Genomic DNA, 22,502 nt, shown 5'->3' with positions numbered 1-22,502 from the left:
AGGATGTCTCTGCTTTAAGGTATTATCAGGTCTAGCCCCTAAATATATAATAGACCTCTTCTCATTCCCAACTAACAGACATGAGAGAAGCACACACCTGAAATTTGTTTCCCCACCGGCTAGAGGATGCAGATATAAGAGACATCATCAACAACTTTTATCGTACCAAGCAGCCTTATGGGGCAAAGACCTAGGAAAACTAATCACACACTCAAACAACTATAGCGAATTTAGGAGACACCTAAAAACATACCTGTTCTTGAATTACATAGGTAACGAACAAGGACAATAGCCCCCTTCGTAATTACACCCATATCAGATCTTGCAAACTGTTAACCTCTAATCTCTAAACTATGAATGTCCCAATCAATTAATGAAACTTTTCTAACTCATTGTAAATAACACGGAACTTCCCGGTCCGGCAGTATATAAACTGTTGTTATTATTAATGTTGTTAATATCAGATGGTCACTGTTATACTCTGTAATTCACCGACTGTACAGTTTCACCTCACTGTAAACCGCCTAGAAGTCGCAAGATTGTTGGCGGTATATAAGAATAAAGTTATTATTATTATTATTACTTCGAGGGAGTAAACAGGCAGATAGAAAAGGTCGACATTGTATATCTGGATTTTCAGAAGGTGTTCAACAAGGTTCCACATGAACGACTACTTCGGAAAATTGTGAGACATGGAATAAAGGGTGAAAAACTCATGTGGATTAAAAACTGGCTGGAGCATAGGAAACAGAGTGGGGTAAATGGACAATACTTGGACTGGAAGAGCGTCACCAGTGGGGTGCTGCAGGGCTCGGTGCTTGGACCTGTTCTCTTCAACATCTTTATAAACGATCTTGACATTGGTACGACGAGTGAGGTGATTAAATTTGCAGACGATACGAAGTTATTCAGAGTAGTGAAGACACAGGGAGATTGTGAAGATCTGCAACATGACATAATCAGGCTCGAGAAATGGGCCACAACATGACAAATGAGGTTCAACGTGGATAAGTGTAAAGTGATGCATGTTGGTAACAAAAATCTCATGCACGAATACAGGATGTCCGAGGCGGTACTTGGAGAGACCTTCCAGGAAAGAGACTTGGGAGTTCTGATCGAAAAGTCGACGAAGTTGTCCGCGCAATGCGCGGCGAAAAGAGCGAACAGAATGCTAGGAATGATAAAGAAGGGGATCACAAACAGATCGTAGAAGGCTATCATGTCGCTGTACCGGGACATGGTGTGCCCTCACCTGGAGTACTGCGTCCAGCACTGGTCGCCATACATGAAGAAGGACACGGTACTACTCGAAAGGGTCCAGAGAAGAGCGACTAAAATGGTTAAGGGGCTGGAGGAGTTCCCGTACAGTGAGAGATTGGAGAAACTGGGCCTCTTCTCCCTTGAAAAGAGGAGACATAGGTTACATGATCAAAGCATTCAAGGGAATAGACTTAGCAGATAAAGACAGACTGTTCACCTTCTCCAAGGTAGGGAGAATGAGGGGGCACTCTCTATAGTTAAAAGGGGATAGATTCCGTACAAACGTAAGGAAGTTGTTCTTCACCCAGAGAGTGGGAGAAAACTGAAACGCTCTTCCGGAGTCTTTTATAGGGGAGAACACCCTCTGGGGATTCAAGACAAGGTTGGACAAGTTCCTGCTAAACTGGAACGTACACAGGTGAGGCTGGACTCATTTAGAGTACTGGTCTTTGACTAGAAGACCGCCGCGTGAGTGGACTGCTAGGTACAATGGACCACTGGTCTGACCCAGCAGCGGCAATTCTTATGTTCTTATTTGTTAGGAATTAGGCAATCTTCTGAGAAAGAGGGAGCTTGTTCCAAAAAGGATGGACTCCACCTTAACTAGGATGGAACCAGGCTACTGGTGCTAACGTTTACAAAGAGGATAGAGCAGCTTTTATACTGAGGTTTTGGGGTGGGGGGAGCTGATAGTCACCCAGGAGTAGATGGTTCGGTGTGAAGTATCCTTGAAGGATACTATTGAAACAGGATATTTAGGGAGTCCTAATAGAGAGGTTTCAATAATGGTGAAAGAACATAAGAATTGCCGCTGCTGGGTTAGACCAGTGGTCCATCATGCCCAGCAGTCTGCTCACGCGGCGGCCCTATGGTCAAAGACTGGCGCCCTAATTGAGACTAGCCCTAGCTGCATATGCTCTTGTTCACCAGGAACATCTAACTTTGTCTTGAACCCCTGGAGGGTATTTTCCCCTATAACAGACTCCGGAAGAGCGTTCCAGTTTTCCACCACTCTGGGTGAAGAAGAACTTCCTTATGTTCGTACGGAATCTATCCCCTTTTCAAGCCAGGAGTGTTTAAAAGGTAGGCAGAGTAAGAGACTCATCCCTGTCATCTTCTTAGCAGCCTGTAGATACAAAGAAAAAACACAATACAAATGCTAGAAGCCTAAAAAGTAAAATAGGAGAGTTAGAGTATATAGCACTGAATGATGAGATAGATATAATAGGCATCTCAGAGACCTGGTGGAAGGAGGAGAATCGAAAGGAAAATGTCACCTGGGTATAAATTATATCGCAAGGATAGAGTAGATCAAATTGAAGGGGGGGGTTGTGCTATATGTTAAAGAAGGAATTGAATCACATAAAATAAACATTCTGCATGGCATAGATAGCAGTGTGGAATCCTAATGGATAGAAATTCCATGTGTGAAGGGAAGGAATATAAAGGTTGGGTTATACTACCGTCCCCTGGAACAAAATGAGCAGACAGATGAAGAAATGTTTTCAGAGATTTGGAAAGCTGCAGAAATGGGTAACACTATAATAAAGGGTGATTTCAATTACAAGATAAATAACAAAATGTGCACAGGCTATATTAGGAGTTAACTGATCTTTTAACACGCCTCTAAACACCAGCACACTGCATTAAATATCTTCAAAAAGGTGTTAAAGTTAGCATCGTTTTGAAGATATGTAATGCAGTGTGTTGGTGTTTAGAGGCATGTTGAAAGAGATTTGTTAATAGGTGGAATACTATCCTGAGGAAATTTCAAATTCTCTATTAGAAACTTCTTAAACAATCGTCTATTAATATAGTTTCCCTGCTTTTGTTAAAACTTCACTGGCTCCCAGTAATTTCTAGGGTTCACTTTAAATGTGCCTAACATTTCAGATCTTCCTCCTTAATTCCAGTATTTTGGAACTTGGCGAGACCTGAGATTACCAGATCTATCCAAAAGCTTAAATTATCTTTCCCCTCATTAAAAGGTGTTATCTATGTTGGAAAATTAGGGAAATCTCTTTACTACAAAATTACTGAGCTTTGGAATAATTTTCCTCCCAGCTGTGGAATTTGGGTTCCTTCCAATTATTCCGAAAACATCTGAAAACTTGGCTATTCTCAAAAATGTAAATAGCTCTTTATACAATCACTAATTCTTATTAATTTCCTGTAAATCAGTGGTCTCAAACTCCAACCCTTTCCAGGGCCACATTTTGGATTTGTAGGTACTTGGAGGGCTGCAGAAAAAATAGTTAATGTCTTATTAAAGAAATGACAACTTTGCATGAGGTAAAACTCTTTATAGTTTATAAAACTTTCCTTTAACAGTTAAAAGGAAAAATATATAAACTATAAAGAGTTTTACCTTATGCAAAATTGTCATTTCTTTAATAAGATATTAACTATTTTTTCTGCGGCCCTCCAAGTACTCTATTTTTTCTGCAGCCCTTACATTTAAAGTTTAATATATTTTCCTTCTCAAAACTGGCACATATCAATCACTATATTGACAATAAATTCATTTTCCCTACCTTTGTTGTCTGGTGATTTTTTTTTCTTCTATGCTTTCAACTATGTTTCCAGGGCCTTCTTGTCCTTTGACTGTTTTTCTCTCCGTCTTCACTTTCTGCCTTGCATCCATCTTTGGCATTAACTTAATGTTCAATTTTTCTGCTTTCTTTTCAAAATCTACGTTTCCATGTCTTACCTTCCCTTCCTATCTCTCTCTTCTTCCGTTCTATTTCCATGGTCTGGCATCTCTTTCCTTCCCTTTCTCTCCCTCCCTCCTTCCTTCCTTTCCCCTGGTCTGGCATCTGTCTCCTTCTCTTCCCCCATGCCCTGGCATCTTTCCCTCCCCCTCCATGGTCTAATATCTCCTTTCCTTCCCTCCCTCCCATGAACTTGGCTTCTCTTGTTCCTCTCCTCTCCCTTCTCCTTCCTTCCCTCTCTTTCCCCAATTGGGTGCAGCAGCAACAGAAGCATTTCTCTTCTCCTTTCCCTCCCTTTCCCTGTGCAGCAGCAGCATTTCCCTTCCCCCTTTCCTGTGCAGGAGAGGCATTTCTCTTCCCTTTCCCTCCCTATCCCTTTCCTTGTACAGCAGCAGCATTTCCCTAGGGTCCCTCTTTCCTTTGCAGCAGAAGCATTTCTCTTTCCCCTCCCCTTCTGTTCCCTTCCTTGTGGAGCAGCAATGTGTCTGGCCGGCTCAGTTGATCTTTCCGTTCAAAGCCACGGGTGGCGGCTCCTCGTGAGATCCGTGCCTGCGTCTGAAGCCTCTTTGATGTTGTGATGCCAGAGAGGCTTCCGATGCAGGAGTGGATAGCGCGAGGAGCCGCCAACTCGCGGCTTTGAACGGAACGATGGACTGAGCCGGCCAGACACGCTGCTGCTCCAAAAGGAAGGGAAGGGGGAAGAGAAATACTGTCTTGATCGTGTCCAGACCGCGGGCCGCAAAATAGACCTGGAGAGCCGCATGCGGCCCGTGGGCCGCATGTTTGAGACCGCTGCTGTAAACCATGCCGAGCTCTATCTTTACAGAGAAGATGCGGTATATAAGGTTAAAGTTTAGTTTATTAAAGTTTTTAATTTGTTAAATTTTCTGTGAAATAAATTTATGATCTTTAACAAAGTTGAAATTGTTTCTTTCCAAGTGGTAGTTTCTGTATGAATTTTCTCCATGCAATCTTGACAAACTTTATCCAAGTTCAAAGAAAAAGCATCAACTTTGAAACCAGTACCTTCATGTCTTGCGCTATTTTCCCCACCTTCACATCCAGTTTCCTAATAACCACAAGAAGTGTCCCCAAGGTGACTGCAGGGTCCAGTGCTGGAATCCTAGCATCATTAGAGTTCCCTTTCCCCCTGCGGCTCCTTCAGGGATGAAGCTCTGCCCAGTGCCAACTCCGGGATCTCTTTTCCTAATCTCCCAGGGCTTGACTTCGGGCTCCGTGTTTCAGCTGGACAAGGTGGCACATTCGTTGTTAAGAGGCAAGAGTAAAATATCATGTTCCAAGGAGTCGTGAACTTCCCCGCTTGGCTCCGATGCAGAACCAGCCTCCGACTATCTGACCGAGGGATGGCGGTGGCTTGTCGCTCCAGCAACTGGAGCAACATCGACTGAATCGGGGAGGACGAGAGAGTTGGCAACGTCACGGATCTCACAGTCCTCTTTCTTTTCTAATGTGGCATCAGAAAATCGCCGAAAACCTCTCCAAAAGAAACATTAAAAGGTAAGCCACATTAGGGAAAAAGAAATCATTGGAGCATACAGAACGTCATCAAGGTTCATCTGCCATCTTGGTTCTACCCTGGACTGACCTTTTCAATGCTTCTCTAGAGTCGGGAGTGGTACCGGAGAACTGGAGAAGGGCGAATGTGGTCCCTCTACACAAAAGTGAAAATAAGGAAGAAGGAGGGAATTGCAAGCCAGTAAGTCTGACTTCTATGGTAACTAAATTAATGGAAATGCTTTTAAAACAGAGAATAATGATGTTTCTGAAATCCAGTGTATTACAGGATCCAAGGCAATAAGGATTCACTAGAGGCAGGTCTTGTAAAATAAATCTGAACAATTTCTTTAACTGGGTGATCAGAGAATTGGATAGAGGGAAAGGGCTAGTTGTGATGCATTTAGATTTTGGCAAAGTCTTTGACAGTGTTCCACACAGGTATTTAATAAATAAACTGAGTCCCCTCAATATGGGCCCCAAAGTGACAGACTAGGTCAGGAACAGGATGAGTGGAAAGCGACAGAGGGCAGTGGTCAATGGAGATCTTTCTCTGATGAAAGAGATGTTACCAGTTATGTGCCTCAAGGTTCGGTTCTTGGGCCTTTTCTTTTTTAACATTTTTAAGAGATATTTTTGAAGGGCTGTTAGGTAAGATTTGCTTCTTTGTGGATGATACCAAAATCTGCAATAAAGCAGACACTCCTGATGGTGTGAACAAAATGAGGAAGGACCTAGCAAAGCTTAAGAATGGTCTGAAATTTGGTAGCTAAGAAATGTAAGATCATGCATTTGGGCTTCAAAAACTTAGAAACATGACAGCAGATAAAGGCCAAATGGCCTATCTAGTCTGCCCATCCACAGTAACCATTAACTCTTTGTCTCAGAGATCCCATGTGCCAATCCCAGGCCTCTTGAATTCAGACACAGTCTCTGTTTCAACCACCTCTTCCGGGAGACTGTTCCCCGCATCTACCACCCTTTCCATAAAAAAGTATTTCCTCAGATTACTCCGGAGCCTATCACCTCTTAACTTCATCCTATGCCCTCTCATTACAGAGTTTCCTTTCAAATGAAAGAGACTCGACTCGTGCACATTTATATTATGTAGGTATTTAAACATCTCTATCATATCTCCCCTCTCCCGCCTTTTCTCCAAAGTATACAGATTGAGATCTTTAAATCAGTCCCCATACACCTTATCATGAAGACCACACACCATTTTAGTAGCCTTCCTCTGGACCAACTCCATCCTATTTATATCTTTTTGAAGATGCGGCCTCCAGAAATGTATACAATATTCTAAATGAGGTCTCATCATAGTCTTATACAGAGGCACTAATACCTCCTTTTTCCTACTGGCCATACCTCTCCCTATGCAACCTAGCATCCTTCTAGCTTCCATCGGCACTTATTCAACCTGTTTGGCCACCTTAAGATCATCGCACATAATCACACCCAAGTCACGCTCTTCCGTCGTGTACATAAGTTCTTCACCCCCTAAACTGTACCGTTCCCTCTGATTTTTGCAGCCCAAATGCATGATCTTGCATTTCTTAGCATTAAATTTTAGCTGCCAAATTTCAGACTATTCTTCAAGCTTCGCCAGGTCTTTCTTCATGTTATTCACACTATCTGGTGTATCTACTCTATTACAGATTTTGGTATCATCCGCAAAGAGGCAAATATTACCCGACAACCCTTCAGCAAAGGAGGGACAGGGGAGATACGATTCAGACGTTCAAACACTTGAAAGGTATTAACATAGAACAAAATCTATTCCAGAGAAAGGAAAATGGTAAAACCAGACTGCATAATTTGAGGTTGAGGTGTGGTAGATTCAAAAGTAATGTTAGGAAATTCTTCTTTATGGAGAGGGTGGTTGATGCATGGAATGCGCTCACAAGGGAGGTGATAGAGAAGAAAACGGTAACAGAGTTCATACAAGCGTGGGATGAACACAGAGAATCTCTAATCAGAAAATAATGGGTATACATTGAAGGAACTAAGGCCAGTACTGGTCAGGCATGCACGGCCTTTGTCCCGTATATGAACATTCAGTTGAGGATGGGCTGAGGAGGGTTTCGATGGCTGAGATGGTTAAGATGGGCTGGAGTGCGCTTTGATGGAGACTCCAATAGATGGAACCTAAGCACACTTCTGGGCTCTGGGTTTCTGTTCCAGAAATATCTAAGAAAAAGGACCATTTAAACTGCCTCTACAAAAAATTCCTCGACCGATCCCTAGCATTCCAAGCGGGCAAATGGAACAAATGCCTCTCTACTCTCATCTCCAATTCCCCCCCTATCAAACTTTCAGGAAGTTAACTAAAACCTACCTTTTTGACAAATTCCTCTGAACGTTCTCCTCTCCTCCCTCCTCCTCCTCTGACCTCGACTCTCCCCCAGACTCTTTACAGCCGTATGTAACACTTCTATTTGTAACTCTGCTGTATGTAACTCATAGCAAACATAACTACTCCGAATATATTACCTACCTGCAAAACTTAACTTCTCCGTAAATGTATCGTCTAAAATGTAAATTTAACTTGATTGAAAAATGCATTGTCTAAAATGTTAATGTAACATTAACGAACTTGTAACTTTGCTGTAATTGTACAGTCTCTTCTTCTGTTAATAATAATAATAACAGTTTATATACCGCAATACCGTTAAGTTCTATGCGGTTTACAGAAGATTAGTGGGGTACAAGTTGAGTTGACGTACAAGTTGAGTTAACTTAAGGGATGTGGGAACAATGGGGAGAAAGGGCAAGAGAGGGGAAGGAGGGAAGTGGGTCAGCTATCTAGGTATTTCAGGAATAGGTGAGTTTTGAGGCGTTTCCTGAATACCTCATAAGTGGTGGGCAATAGGAGTTGTTCTAGGTCTTTACCCCATAGGGCAGCCTGATGTGAGAGAAGATGCTCATGGCGTTTTTTTAGTTTGCATCCTCTAACCGGGGGAGAAACGAAGTGCGAGTGGGAGCTTCTCTTGTGTTTGTTGGCTGAGAAGGAGAATAGGTCAGTGATGTATTTAGGGGTTAGACCGTAGAAAACTTTAAAACAGAGGCAGGCGAACTTAAACTTTACACGAGCTTCCATCGGCAGCCAGTGTAGCTGTTTGAAGTATGGCGTCACGTGATCGAACTTCTTTAGACCGAAGATTAGTCTGACCGCAGTGTTTTGCATTAGTTGTAATCGTCGCATATTATTTTGGGGGATTGCTAAGTAGGCGATGTTACAGTAGTCGAGTTGACTTAATACGAGGGATTGTACCAAGATTCTGAAGGCAGCGTTAACAAAGTATGCTTTAATGGATTTAAGTTTCCAGAGGGTGAAAAAACTCTTTTTGATTAGGGAGTCCACCTGATCTTTCATGGTGAGGTATTGGTCCAGAGTTACACCCAGTATTTTAATGGTGGGCTGTATGGGGTAGTTATGTTTGTTGATGTCTAGTGGGGTTTTGGTGTCAAGAGGGTGCGGTGAAGCGACAAAGAATTTTGTCTTCTCAGTATTGAGCTTGAGTTTGAAGTCTGTCATCCAATGTTTCATCAAGTTTATGGCTTCTGATGCTTTTGGAATTGTTTCCGAGATGGAGTTGGCAAATGGGATAATAATTGTGAAGTCATCAGCGTAACTGAATAATTTTATCCCCAGCTGGGTTAATTGAACGCTCAGTGAGGTCATGTAGATATTGAAAAGCAGAGGGGAACGCCAGATGGGTTGCTCCAGGTGTTGGAGAGATCATTGTTGAAGTGAACCTGATAGGTTCGGGACGAAAGGAAACCATGAAACCAGTTTAGCACTTCGCCTCTGATGCCAATAGCGTCTAGACACTGTAGCAAATTCGCATGGTCTACAAGGTCAAAGGCAGAGCTCATGTCGAATTGCATGATCAGGGCACTGAGGCCTTTGCTTAAAAATAGGTGCAAGTAATCTAAGATGGCTGCAATTACTGTTTCTGTGCTGAAAAGCGGTCTAAAGCCGGATTGAGTCTCATGAAGGAGTGAGAACTGGTCTAGATATTCCATTAATTGGGAGTGTACCAGCCCCTCCATGATCTTTACAAAGAGTGGTATGGAAGCAATTGGTCTGTAGTTGGAAACTAGGGCTGACGATTCTTTGCTATTTTTTAGGATAGGGGTTATTATTATGTGGCCTTTGTTGGTGAGGAATTTTCCATTTTTCAGGTTATGGGCTAAGTAGTGCAGTAGAGATAGTTTAAATTCAAGTGGTGCCACTTTCATGATTTCCGGGGGACATGAGTCCAGGAAGCAGTATGATTTGGAGTATTTGTTGTATAATTTGGTATAGTTATTCCGCATAGAACTTCCATGGTAATGCGGTATACAAGAATAAAGTTGTTATTATTATTATTATTATTAAATAATTAATTTATGGTGCATGTAGGGTTGGGCAGACCGGATGGACCACTTGGGTCTTTATCTGCCGTCATTTACTATGTTATTATGAATAGCAACAGACTTTGGAGTAAACTGAGACCCATCCAGTCTTGACAATCCGCAGCATTTATGAGCATGCCTTTCCCACGCTTTCTTGAATTTAGACAGAGTCTTTGACTCCACCACCTCTACCAGGAGACTATTCCACGCATCTACCACAATTTCTGTAAAAAAGTATTTCCTTAGATTACTCCTGAGCCTATAGTTACTTATAAGCTTCATCCTATGCCCTGGAGTTTTCCTTCCTGTTTATTAATGCCGCAGAAATATTTAAACATCTCTACCATATTCCCTCTTCCAGAGTATATATATTGAGGTCTCCAAGTCTGTCTCCATAAGCTTTATGAGAGTGACCACGGACCAATTTTGTAATGATGGTATCTGAAATCATGCAAGTTTGGGTCATGTACATAGGATCTCTATCCAATTCATCCAGAATCATCAAGAAATTCTTATCCTTCCATCCCCTAAAGGAATAAAATACAAACGCACTTATCACCTACCTCGGCGCAAAAACCTGGAGCTGTCTCCCGATAGCCAGCAAAACTGAGAAAAAACGGAAGACACTTCTCTTTGGGACAAGACACTCCAAGACTTCAATTTCTTCTATGCAAAATGTACCACTAATTCTCTTCTCTACCTCATGTTAGAAGACCTTCCTTCCTACCTCTCCTCTTCTAGTCTCTTCTCCTCCCTCTATTTCTCAGCCTTTACTCAAATTGTACATCGCCTTGAACCTATTTAGGCATAGAGTGACTCACAAGTGAATCACAATTGTAGATTAGATTAGGATTGAGTAAAGGCCCTTGGATTTGGCCAGGAGCAGGTCACTGCAGATTCTGGTAAGGGAGAGTAGGGGCTAAAATCAGATTGTAGAGGATCAAAAGTCAATTGAGATGAAAGAAGTCAAGGCAGCGATGGAGGACAGAATGCTAAAGTAGCTTGGATAGGAATGGAAGAATGGACACAGGACAATAGTTGGAGGGGCAGGTGACATCCAGCTAGGGTTTTTTGAGAAGCGGCTTAACCACTGCATGTTTGAAGGCCTTGGGAACAGTTGCAGTAGAAATGAGTAGGTTGAGGATATGACAGATTGCAGGGATAACTGTGAGATGGAGTCAAGTAGAGGGGTGGGAATGGGGTCAGAGGGGCATGTAGTGGGCTTGGCTGAGGATAGAACATAAGAATTGCCATACTGGGTCCACCAAGCCCATTATCCTGTTTCCAACAGTGGCCAACCCAGGTCCCAAGTACCTTGCTAGATCCCAAGTAATAAAACAGATTATATGCTGCTTATCCTAGGAATAAGCAGTGGATTTTTCCAAGTCATCTCAACAATGGCCTATGGGCTTCTCTTTTAGGAAGTTATCCAAACCTATTTTAAACCCCGCTAAGCTAATTGGATTTCACCACATTCTACAGTTTCTTCCTCCGTCATTTCAGAGAAGGAAGAAAAGTCTACGGGATTTGAAGGTAGGTCGAGAGGTTGGAACTGGACAAGGGGAGGTGGGTCCAGAGGGGGAGGATGTAAGGATTTCTCCTGAGTTGTTTGTGTGAAGTAAGAAGAGATGGTAGGAGCAGGTTGGTTAGAAGAATGAATAGGGGAAAGGGAAGAATGATATGACTTTGCAGTGAAATCAAGGGCAATATTGTGAACCTTGTCATGGAAGTATTCAGCTAAAGTCTGGGGAGAGAGGGAAGAGGGAAGAAGGGTGTCGGAGGAGGGAGTGCTTTGAGGACAAAGTTCTGCATGGCAAAGAGATGGCTGGGGTAGGAAGAAAGAGTATTATCTGCCTTGATTTTTCTATGTTTCTATGAATTCTCTGACCCCTACAGCTTGGAGTAGAATTCTGAAAACATAATATTTACTTCTTCGAGAGATATTTGGGTTGGAGGACTAGCTTCTGAGGGAGAAAGGGAGGGATGAAGGAGGGAAATGAGGTAGTAAAGGGAAGATTAGGTAAGACATAACTGTACTTGTACATCTAGGATTACATTCTGCATTTGTTTAATATGTTCACAAAAAAAGTGATTCCCAAATTAGTCTATGTTGTTAAAGGCCAATAAGCATGTTTTACCATAAGTGGTATCTGTTGTGTAATTTTCCCTGCCTCCAATCATTTACCACCTCCACCCACCCAGTAGGGGAAGAAGCACTGATGTCATGCTGCCACCCAACAGATATCGTTAAGCTTTTACCCTTTGGTGTCTGTCTTTTCACCACTGTTCTCCTTCGACTTTTCTTCCTCTTTAACATCTGAAAGACAACAAGATACCTTCATAGCATACAGCTTTCAAGAAAAGGTTAAATAAGTTCCTGCTGAACCAGAACGTACGCAGGTAAGGCTAGACTTAAATAGGGCACTGGTCTTTGACCTAAGGACTGCCGCGTGAGCAGATTTCTGGGCACGATGGACCACTGAGCTGACCCAGCAGCGGCAATTTTTATGTTCTTAGTGCTCCTTTTTCTTCCACAGGGTGGAATGCCTACCAAATGACTGCTTTAATTACACTATGTAACAAAATTTTATTTTATTTTTTGTTCCTGGGTAATAAGTATTCTTTCTTAATTGCCTTTGCCATCCAAGAATCGAAAATGGCTTTCATTCGCCTCAAACTTTGCTTTTGTGCCAGGACACTGATATTTTGAAATTTACCTTTTCTGTGGAACATTCCAGATTGATTCCAAGCTGAGTAAACATAGGGACCTTTTTGACGTCTAGGCTCAAGCAGTGGAACTTGTTGGATCAAATTGTGCAAGTCACAGATCTGAGGAAGCATCTCTAAGCCTGTTCCACCTTTTTCAGCCATCATGATGCCACAATGTAACCAGTCTGAGGCAACTGGAATCACCTGTAACTCAAAAGAGTGGCATCTCTTCATTGACAGCTCATCCAGAAGCATCAAAGCCACGCTGCTCCATAACGGGAACAAGTACCCTTCTCTTCCACTGGCTCACTCAATGCACCTAAAAAAAATGATTATGCCCTTACCTTGATGATATCTTTTCCAGTAGATAAGCGAGCCATACCACATCCACTGGCAATGCGTTCCAGAGCTTAACTATTCTCTGAGTGAAAAAAATTACTCTTTGGGTTTTGGCCAGGTATTAGGGACCTGGATTGGCCACCGTGAGAACGGGCTACTGGGCTTGATGGACCATTGGTCTGTCTCAGTAAGGCTATTCTTATGTTAATTGCAATTATTGGTGCTGATTAAGTCCATTAGCAGATGTTAAGGCCCAAGAAAAAGATCTAGCTGGAAGATGTAGAAAGCTCTGGGCAACCCAGCAACAAAAGCCGTTTGGAAGCGTTTTTCTTTTGCCAGGTCAAAGAGGGGAGGAGCTGTGCCTGGCGCCTGCTCAGAAGAGCAAAGGCACAGCTCCGCCGATCAGCTGTGGAGGAGGGTATAGTAGAAGACCATTTCTGCAGTGGGAGCAAATCCGTAATTGTGTTGGCGCAGACAGGAAGGCTGTTCACTCCTATTTCTTCGTCTCTGTTTTTCCCAGATATCCTCTTTGATTTTAGCTCTTCTGCTGTGTCTTCGAAGGACTCGGTAGCCCAGCCATCCAGTGACCTCTGGGAGGGTTTCAACAGTGCAGCTAGGTAAGTGCCCTTTGCACCAGGGATTCTGCTATGGCCCAGATAAAAGCTAACTTTCAGATTTACTCTGTGTGTACTTGACAATAATTAATTTGGTGAAATTTTGAATCATTATCAGAACCCTACTGAATGTAAACTCAGACACCCCGACACTGTTCAGTTCAGATATCTAATTTACGTCACAGCCCTGTGACTTGCCTCTGGGCCCATTCTAGAACCACCGTACTCAGCTAAACAATTGACCCGCTCTCCCTCTCTCTCCCCCCTCCCTATTCCACCTGAACTTACAGCACTGTTATAAATATAATCTGCTATCTTCATCTTATCGTAACTTTACGTTGCTATTTATCCCCAACAGGTCCTGTCGGACATTACCTACTAAAATGAACATATTACATTTTCGCTCAGCAAATTGTATTTCTATACTATTGCCTCCTGAGGTCTCTGATCTCTGTATTTCCTCTGAATATCTACTTATTGTATTGCGCTGAATGTCCAGCACTCTTGATTGTAAACCGCCTAGAAGTCGCAAGATTGTGGCGGTATAGAAGAATAACGTTATTATTATTATTATTATTATTCTAGACAAATGGGTTGTCTCCCAATGGATAAGAGTCATCTGCAGAAGGAATCCACTTTGGAGTTTTTCTCTGACCCTTCTGTTATTCACTGAGAGCTCTACTGTCACCCGTAGTTAGAACCCAAGCACAAAGAGCTCTATCGAGAGTATGTGAAATAGGGTCACCAATGGGAATATTCCCAAGAATCAACTGTTCTGTTCAAAAGGGAAACATTAGAACAACAAACAGCCAACAAAGGCATCAAAAGGTGCACAAGAAGTACCCCTGCATGCACCTTGAACATATAAACAGAATTTTTCAAGGCCCCAAAGGGCTAACTGGCATCCAAAAATCAAACTTGGAGAAGCATAAGGAGAATGAGAAGTAGGCAGGCGCAGGAAGGACATCTAGAATGTCTCACCTATCTACTGGAAAATATATTATCAAGGTAAGGACATAATTTCTTTTTCCAGTGCAATAGGTGAGACATTCTAGAAAAATGGGATGTACAAAAGCAGACCCATAAAGCTAGGATGGGCTGACTGCACCAACCCTCAAGATCGAGGACCCAACAGTGGGTGTGGATAGAGGAGTGTGTGGCGCAGTGGTTGAAGCTACAGCCTCAGAACCCTGGGGTTATGGGTTCAAACCCTGCGCTGCTCCTTGTGACCCTAGGCAAGTCACTTAATTCTCCATAGCCCCAGGTACGTTAGATAGATTGTGAGCCTACCGGGACAGATAGGGAAAATGCTTGAGTACCTGATTGTAAACTGCTTAGATAACCTTGATAGGTGGTATATAAAATCCTAATAAACTTAAACTTAACAGCATAAAGCATAAATATCTCAATCTGGATACTCTGGAGGAAAGGTAGGAGAGGGGAGATATGATAGAGATGTTTAAATACCTGCTTAATGAAAATGATCATGAGTCGAGTCTCTTTCATTTGAAAGGAAACTCTGCAATGAGAGGGTATAGGATGAGTTTAAGAGGTGATAGGCTCTGGAGTAATCTAAGGAAGTACTTTTTTACAGAAAGGGTGGTAGATGGATGGAACAGTCTCCCAGAAGAGGTGGAGACACGAGACTGTGCCTGAATTCAAGAGAACCTGGGATAGGCATGTGGGATCTCTGAGAGAGAGAAAGAGATAATGGTTACTGCGGATGGACAGACCAGATGGGCCATTTGGCCTTTATCTGCCATCATGTTTCTATGTTTCTAAAAGCAGAGTGGGTCACGAGTGGGGTCCCGCAGGGCTTGGTGCTCGGGCCGCTGCTATTTAATATATTCATAAATGATCTAGAAACAGGGACGAAGTGTGAAATAATAAAATTTGCAGACGACACCAAACTATTTAGTGGAGCTCGTACTAAAGAGGACTGCGAAGAATTGCAAAGGGACTTGAACAAACTAGGGGAATGGGCGACGAGATGGCAGATGAAGTTCAACGTTGAGAAATGTAAAGTATTACATGTGGGAAACAGAAACCCGAGGTACAACTATATGATGGGAGGGATGTTATTAAATGAGAGTACTCAAGAAAGGGACTTGGGGGTAATGGTGGACATGACAATGAAGCCAACGGCACAGTGCGCAGCGGATGCTAAGAAGGCAAACAGAATGCTAGGCATAATCAAGAAGGGTATTACAACCAGAACGAAAGAAGTTATCCTGCCATTGTATCGGGCAATGGTGCATCCGCATCTGGAGTACTGCGTCCAATATTGGTCGCCGTACCTTAAGAAGGATATGGCTTTATTCGAGAGGGTTCAGAGGAGAGCGACGCATCTGATAAAAGGGATGGAAAACCTTTCATACACTGAGAGATTGGAGAAACTGGGTCTCTTTTCCCTGGAGAAGACTTAGAGGGGATATGATAAGAGACTTACAAGATCATGAAGGGCATAGACAGAGTAGAGAGGGACAGATTCTTCAAACTTTCGAATAATAAAAGAACAAGAGGGCATTCAGAAAAGTTGAAAGGGGACAGATTCAAAACGAATGCTAGGAATTTCTTCTTTATCCAACGTGTGGTGGACACCTGGAATGCGCTTCCAGAGAGCGTAATAGGGCAGAGTACGGTACTGGGGCTCAAGAAAGGATTGGACAATTTCCTGCTGGAAAAGGGGATAGAGGGGTATAGATAAAGAGGATTACTGCACAGGTCCTGGACTTGTTGGGCCGCCGCGTGAGCAGACTGCTGGGCACGATGGACATCAGGTCTGACCCAGCAGAGGCATTGCTTATGTTCTTATGTTCAGAGTCCTATCTTGCTGTCACATCCACTCTGTAAATTTTGGCAAACATGAGCAGAGTGGACCAAGGAGCTGCTCGACAAATCTCCTTGTTAAGACATATCAGACATACCATGGTCTTAGAGGCCAATCTGGAGCCACCAAAAAGCACAGTTACTTACCGTAACAAGTGTTATCCAGGGACAGCAGACAGCATATTCTCACATGTGGGTGACGTCATCCACGGAGCCCAGATGCGGACAGCCTCGCAAGCAGACTTGCTTGTAAAACTTTAAGAAAGTTTGTGACTGCCGCACAGCGCATGCGCGAATGCCTTCCTGCCCGAAGTAGGGCACGTGTCTCCTCAGTTCAGATAGCTAGCTAAGAAGCCAACCAGGGCAGGTGGGTGGGTTGTGAGAATATCTGCCTGCTGTCCCTGGATAACACTTGTTACAGTAAGTAACTGTGCTTTATTCCAAGATAAGCAGGCAGCATATTCTCACATGTGGATGACCTCCAAGCCAACCAGAATGGGATGGTGGGAGTGTTGGCAATTTATGAGAATAAATGGCCAACCTGTCTGACAATAATGAGACCGAGGACCAATTGGCAGCTTTGCAGATTTCCTCAACAGGAGTAGATCTAAGGAAAGCTACTGATGCCGCCAAGGCTCTGACTTTATGGGCTGTGACTCGAACTTGTAGATGCAGTCCAGCCTGAGCATAGCAGAAAGAGATGCAAGCAGCCATACAGTTGGAGATGGTGCACTTGGAAACTGGATGTCCCAACTTGTTTGGATCGAAGGAGACAAAAAGTTGAGAAGATCTGTGTGGCTTAGTACATGGCAAGTAGAAAGCCAAAGCACGCTTACAGTCCAGAGTATGGATGATTGAGATGAAATTCTGAAACCACTTTAGATATGAATTTAGGATAAGTTCGGAGGACCACCTTGTCATGATAGAATACTGTGAAAGGTGGGTCTGCTACTAAAGCAGACGTGAGAGCAATGAGAAAAACCACATTCCAAGTGAGATATTTTAGATGAGCCAAAGCCATTGGTTCAAAGGGAGGCTTCATAAATTGAGCAAGAACAACATTGAGATCCCAAACCACTGGAGGCGGTTTGAGATAACATAGAAACATAGAAACATAGAAGGTGACGGCAGATAAGGGCCAAGGCCCATCAAGTCTGCCCACATCAATGACCCTCCCCTACCTCTCTTTGCGAAGAGATCCCACCTTTCGATCCCATTTAGCTTTAAAATCAGGCACACTGCTGGCCTCAATCACCTGCATCGGAAGACCATTCCATCGATCCACCACCCTCTCGGTGAAGAAGTATTTCCTGGTGTCGCCATGTAATGTCCCTCCCCTGATTTTCCATGGATGCCCTCGTGTTGACGTGGGTTCCTTGAAGAAGAAGATATCCTCCCCCACCTCGATACGGTGCGTGAGGTACTTGAATGTCTCGATCATGTCCCCCCTCTCCCTGCGTTCCTCAAGGGAGTAGAGCTGCAGTTTATTCAGCCGTTCCTCATACGGGAGATCCCTGAGCCCCGTGACCATCCGTGTGGCCATTCGCTGGACCGACTCAAGTCTCAGCACATCTTTGCGGTAATGTGGTCTCCAGAATTGTACACAGTATTCCAGATGGGGTCTCACCATGGACCTATATAATGGCATTATGACTTCGGGCTTACGGCTAACGAAACTCCTTCGTATGCAACCCATGATTTATCTGGCTTTAGATGAAGCTTTCTCCACCTGAGTTGCAGTCTTCATGTCCTCACTGATGATTACCCCTAAGTCTCGTTCCGCTACAGTTCTCTCTAGGATCTCACCATTAAGAGTGTAAGTCTTACATGGATTTCTGTTGCCTAGGTGCATGACCTTGCATTTTTTGGCATTGAAGTTTAGTTGCCACTGAAAAGTTCTTTCATAAATCTGGAAACCACAGGATGGGATAGTTGAGACTTTTCAAATCCCGTACAGTGAACCATTTGATAGCGAGATTCCAGTTTCGCTGGCACAGCAGGAACGGAATATGGTGTAGCAAGATTTCTTTTGAAAGTTTGAGTGAGAATGCCATTCATGGGTAATATCAATAAATCCATAGGAGGATGAGGTATACTCAATTCTTCCAAATATTCCTTAGAATATGTTGAATCAGACTGCAAAGTGATGTTAAGATCTTTACTCATTTGGCATAAAAATTGAGTAAAGGATATCAAAGCAGAAGAGGAACCCAGGAAAGAGACTTGGGAGTTCTGATTGACAAGTCGATGAAGCCGTCCACACAATGTGCGGCGGCAGTAAAAAGGGCAAACAGAATGCTAGGAATGATAAAGAAGGGGATCATGAACAGATCAGAGAAGGTTATCATGCCACTGTACCGGGCCATGGTACGCCCTCAACTGGAGTACTGCGTCCAGCACTAGTCGCAGTACCTGAAGAAGGACACAGTACTACTCGAAAGTGTCCAGAGAAGAGCGACTAAGATGGTTAAGGGGCTGGAGGAGCTGCTGTAAAGCGAAAGATTAGAGAAACTGGGCCTCTTCTCTCTCGAACAGAGGAGATTGAGAGGGGACATGATTGAAACATTCAAGGTACTGAAGGGCAGTGTTCTCCCCAGGGCCTTACAGCCGGGCGCTGCGCCCGGCTGATTTAGATGACCGCCCAGCTAATCCTGCTGCTGCCGCCGATGCTCCTTCCCGGGCTGACTCGCCGCCGAAAATTTTGTTTGATGCCTGCCTTTTTTTTTTTGCCAGCATGTTTTTACTTGCTTCGGGCCTTCCTCGTTGCCGGATCCTGCCTACTTTCTGTTTCCGCGAAGGCAGGACCCAGCAGCGAGGAAGGCCCGAAGCAAGTAAAAAGCAGTAAGTTGTAAGCTTCCTTCCGGAGCTCTATCGTGTGCGTGCTGGCTTCCCCTCCCTTCCCCCCCCCCCCCCCGGGACGCTACTTCCGGTTTCGGAGGGAAGAGAAGGGAAGCCAGCACGCACACGATAGAGCCCCGGAGAGAAGCTTACAACTTTCTGCTTTTACTTGCTTCGGGCCTTCCTCGCTGCCGGGTCCTGCCTTCGCGGAAACAGAGAGTAGGCAGGATCCGGCAACGAGGAAGGCCTGAAGCAAGTAAAAGCAGCAAGTGTAGTGGTATACCATTTGAGAAAAACAAACGCATGGACATCGGACCAGATTCTGCTTGCTCTTTTAAAGCTCCGATCCAAGCAACCTTGGTGTCTATTGTGGAAGATAAAGTGATCACAAAAAATAAATAGAACCAAGGGAGGCTGTTAAATAAATCTATATCCACATAGCACAACCTCAAGAGTATAGGATAACAAGTCCAAGTGTTACTCTTAAGGGAGAAAAGACCTCAGTGTCTAATAGGGAAAATCAAAGCAACCCATATAGACAGGCTAGTTGCAAATATCACTTGCAGCCAGCAGACACATCCTCGGTCAAAAACTCCCAAAAAGTTCAGGACACAATTTCACAGTGAATTTCAACAGTCTTAATTCTAAGTCTCAAAAAGTTTTCAAAAAAACACTTATCTGAAAATTGTTGTCTTCTCAATCAAATTGCAAACACAAGAACGTGATCCTGGAGCTTGGAAGCAGGAGAAAATCACTCCATAGGAGACAAACTCAGAGCATAGCAGCTACTAAATATCACCACTAGCATAATCCAACAGGGTTCCCTGTTTCGCTGGTGCGCTTCTTCAGGGATTTGAGCATCGATTTACCCGCTTCAAGACTTGACTCAAATTCAAGCGGGTGAATCGATGGAGGCGGAGGAAGATATCTTCTTTTTCAAGGGTCCCACGACAACAAGAGGGCATCCGTTGAAAATCAGGGGCGGGAAACTACGAGGTGACACCAGGAAATTCTTTTTCACTGAAAGAGTGGTTGATCGCTGGAATAGTCTTCCACTACAGGTGATTGAGGCCAGCAGCGTGCCTGATTTTAAGGCCAAATGGGATCGGCACATGGGATCTATTCACAGGGCAAAGGTAGGGGAGGGACATTAAGGTGGGCAGACTAGATGGGCCGTGGGCCCTTATCTGCCGTCTATTTCTATGTTTCTATATTTTTGTCACTTGTTGCCACCCTCAGTACAGGCAACATGTTCTCTCTCTCTTTCTTTTCTTTGAATCACTTCACTGGACTCCGGCTGCTGGATGATGATACCTGGACTTCTTTCAGACAGCTTTCATTCAGAGTATGCATCTTACCAGTTTAAAGAGACTGCTAGACTTGAAACGCCACATCCTGAACTTTTAATTTCTTGGACACTTTCTCGCCCATGTTTTGTTTATGCCCGTTCTGACATTTTGCTGGACTTTATATTTTCTTCAGTTTTGGCGCAGGACATTATTTCTGTGAAGGATTCATTATTTTATCCTGTATTTTCTTTTTAAGTTACCCTGTTCTAATTTTTCTCCTCTGATGCCTAGGATAGGTTATGGACCCGTCTAGTTTGCCAGTGCTTTTGTTTTTCTTATTTACTGCCACGTCATTAGTTTCTTTTTACTGCTTTATTTTTATTTTGATTGCTTGCCTCTTGTACTTCACCCTGAAAGACACACATTTCACCTATGTATTTATTGCTTTCATTAGTTCCTATGGTCTGGTTCTCATATTATTAATGGTTCTCGCTGCTGCTCTTTAATTAGCAATGACCCATATGTTGTATTGATTGCTAAATTTGTGCCATCCCAATTTTCATGCTGTGTACGATGAATCAAAGTTCTGAATTCTATGCCTGTTATGTCCTGTGCATCTGCATTTGCCTACTGTTTGTTGTTGTTTTTTTTGGTATTGCTCTACTGTTTGCCTTTTGTGCCTCCATCCTCTGGTTCTGGCATGTACTGTTGTTCAGTTTAGCTAATTTGGGAGGGCTGCCCCTCCTCCACGCCTTTGTTTCTTCCTCTCTCTAACTCCCTTTGTGTGGCGGCCCTTGGCTTGCAGTTCTTTGGCCCGCCAAGAGGGGAATGTGACGGATAACCTTGACATACAGATGGATAAACTGGCCATAGAAACATAGAAGATGAAACATAGAAGATGACGGCAGAAAAGGGCTACAGCCCATCAAGTCTGCCCACTCTGCTTACCCACCCCATGTCTATGCCCTAATGACCCAATTTCCTTATCTTGACCCTCGTAGGGATCCCACATGGGTATCCCATTTATTCTTAAAGTCTGGCACGCTGTCTGCCTCGATCACCTGCACTGGAAGCTTGTTCCAATGATCAACCACTCTCTCTGTGAAGAAATACTTTCTGGTGTCGCCATGAAATTTTCCGCCCCTGAGTTTGAGCGGGTGCCCTCTTGTAGCCGAGGGTCCCTTGAGAAAGAAAATATCATCTTCCACTTCGACACGTCCCGTGAGGTACTTAAATGTTTCGATCATGTCTCCCCTCTTCCTACGTTCCTCAAGAGTGTAGAGCTGCAATTTGTTCATTCTCTCTTCGTACGAGAGACCCTTGAGCCCCGAGATCATCCTGGTGGCCGTCCGTTGAACCGATTCAATTCTGCGCACATCTTTACTGTAATGTGGCCTCCAGAATTGCACACAGTACTCCAGATGAGGTCTCACCATGGCCCTGTACAACGGCATTATGACTTCAGGCTTTCGGCTGACGAAACTTCTATTGATACAACCCAATATCTGCCTTGCCTTAGATGAAGCCTTCTCCACTTGATTGGCAGTTTTCATGTCTGCACTGATGATTACTCCTAAATCTCGTTCTGCTGAAGTCCTAGTTAAAGTTTCTCCGTTCAAGAAGTACGTCCTGCATGGATTTCCGCTTCCGAGGTGCATGACCTTACATTTCTTAGCATTGAAGCCTAGCTGCCAGGTTGAGGACCAACTTTCCAATGTAAGCAGGTCCTGCACCATATAATTCTATAAACTGCATTCACTTACTATATTACATAGTTTGGCGTCATCGGCGAATAGTGTTATTTTACCTTGAAGCCCTTGAGTCAGATCCCCTATGAATATGTTGAAAAGGAGTGGACCCAGGACCGAGCCCTGCGGCACTCCACTGGTCACCTCCGATGTTTTAGAGAGGGTACCATTAACCACCACCCTCTGAAGTCTGCCACTCAGCCAATCATTGACCCATGCAGTTAGTATCTCTCCTAACCCCATCGATTC

At 43.7% G+C, this 22,502-nt stretch overlaps 1 protein-coding gene across 3 annotated transcripts in view; it reads right to left on the bottom strand.

Annotated features, from left to right (window-relative positions):
* Positions 1-22,502, bottom strand: part of HDAC2 (histone deacetylase 2) — a 345,065-nt gene that overhangs the window by 5,562 nt on the left and 317,001 nt on the right. Inside the window, exon 13 of one of the 3 annotated variants that reach the window (XM_033936642.1) lies at positions 12,147-12,204. The exons of the other annotated variants lie outside the window; for them this stretch is intronic. Within the exon in view, the coding sequence (XP_033792533.1) occupies positions 12,147-12,204 (58 nt within the window). The remainder of the gene's footprint in view (positions 1-12,146; positions 12,205-22,502) is intronic. 3 annotated transcript variants of the gene reach the window in all.

This window comes from Geotrypetes seraphini, chromosome 3 (genome assembly GCF_902459505.1).
Source record: "Geotrypetes seraphini chromosome 3, aGeoSer1.1, whole genome shotgun sequence".
NCBI classification, from domain to species: Eukaryota; Metazoa; Chordata; class Amphibia; order Gymnophiona; family Dermophiidae; genus Geotrypetes; species Geotrypetes seraphini.
The sequence above is the reverse complement of the archived record's forward strand: the minus strand, read 5'-3'. Positions and strand labels throughout refer to the sequence as shown.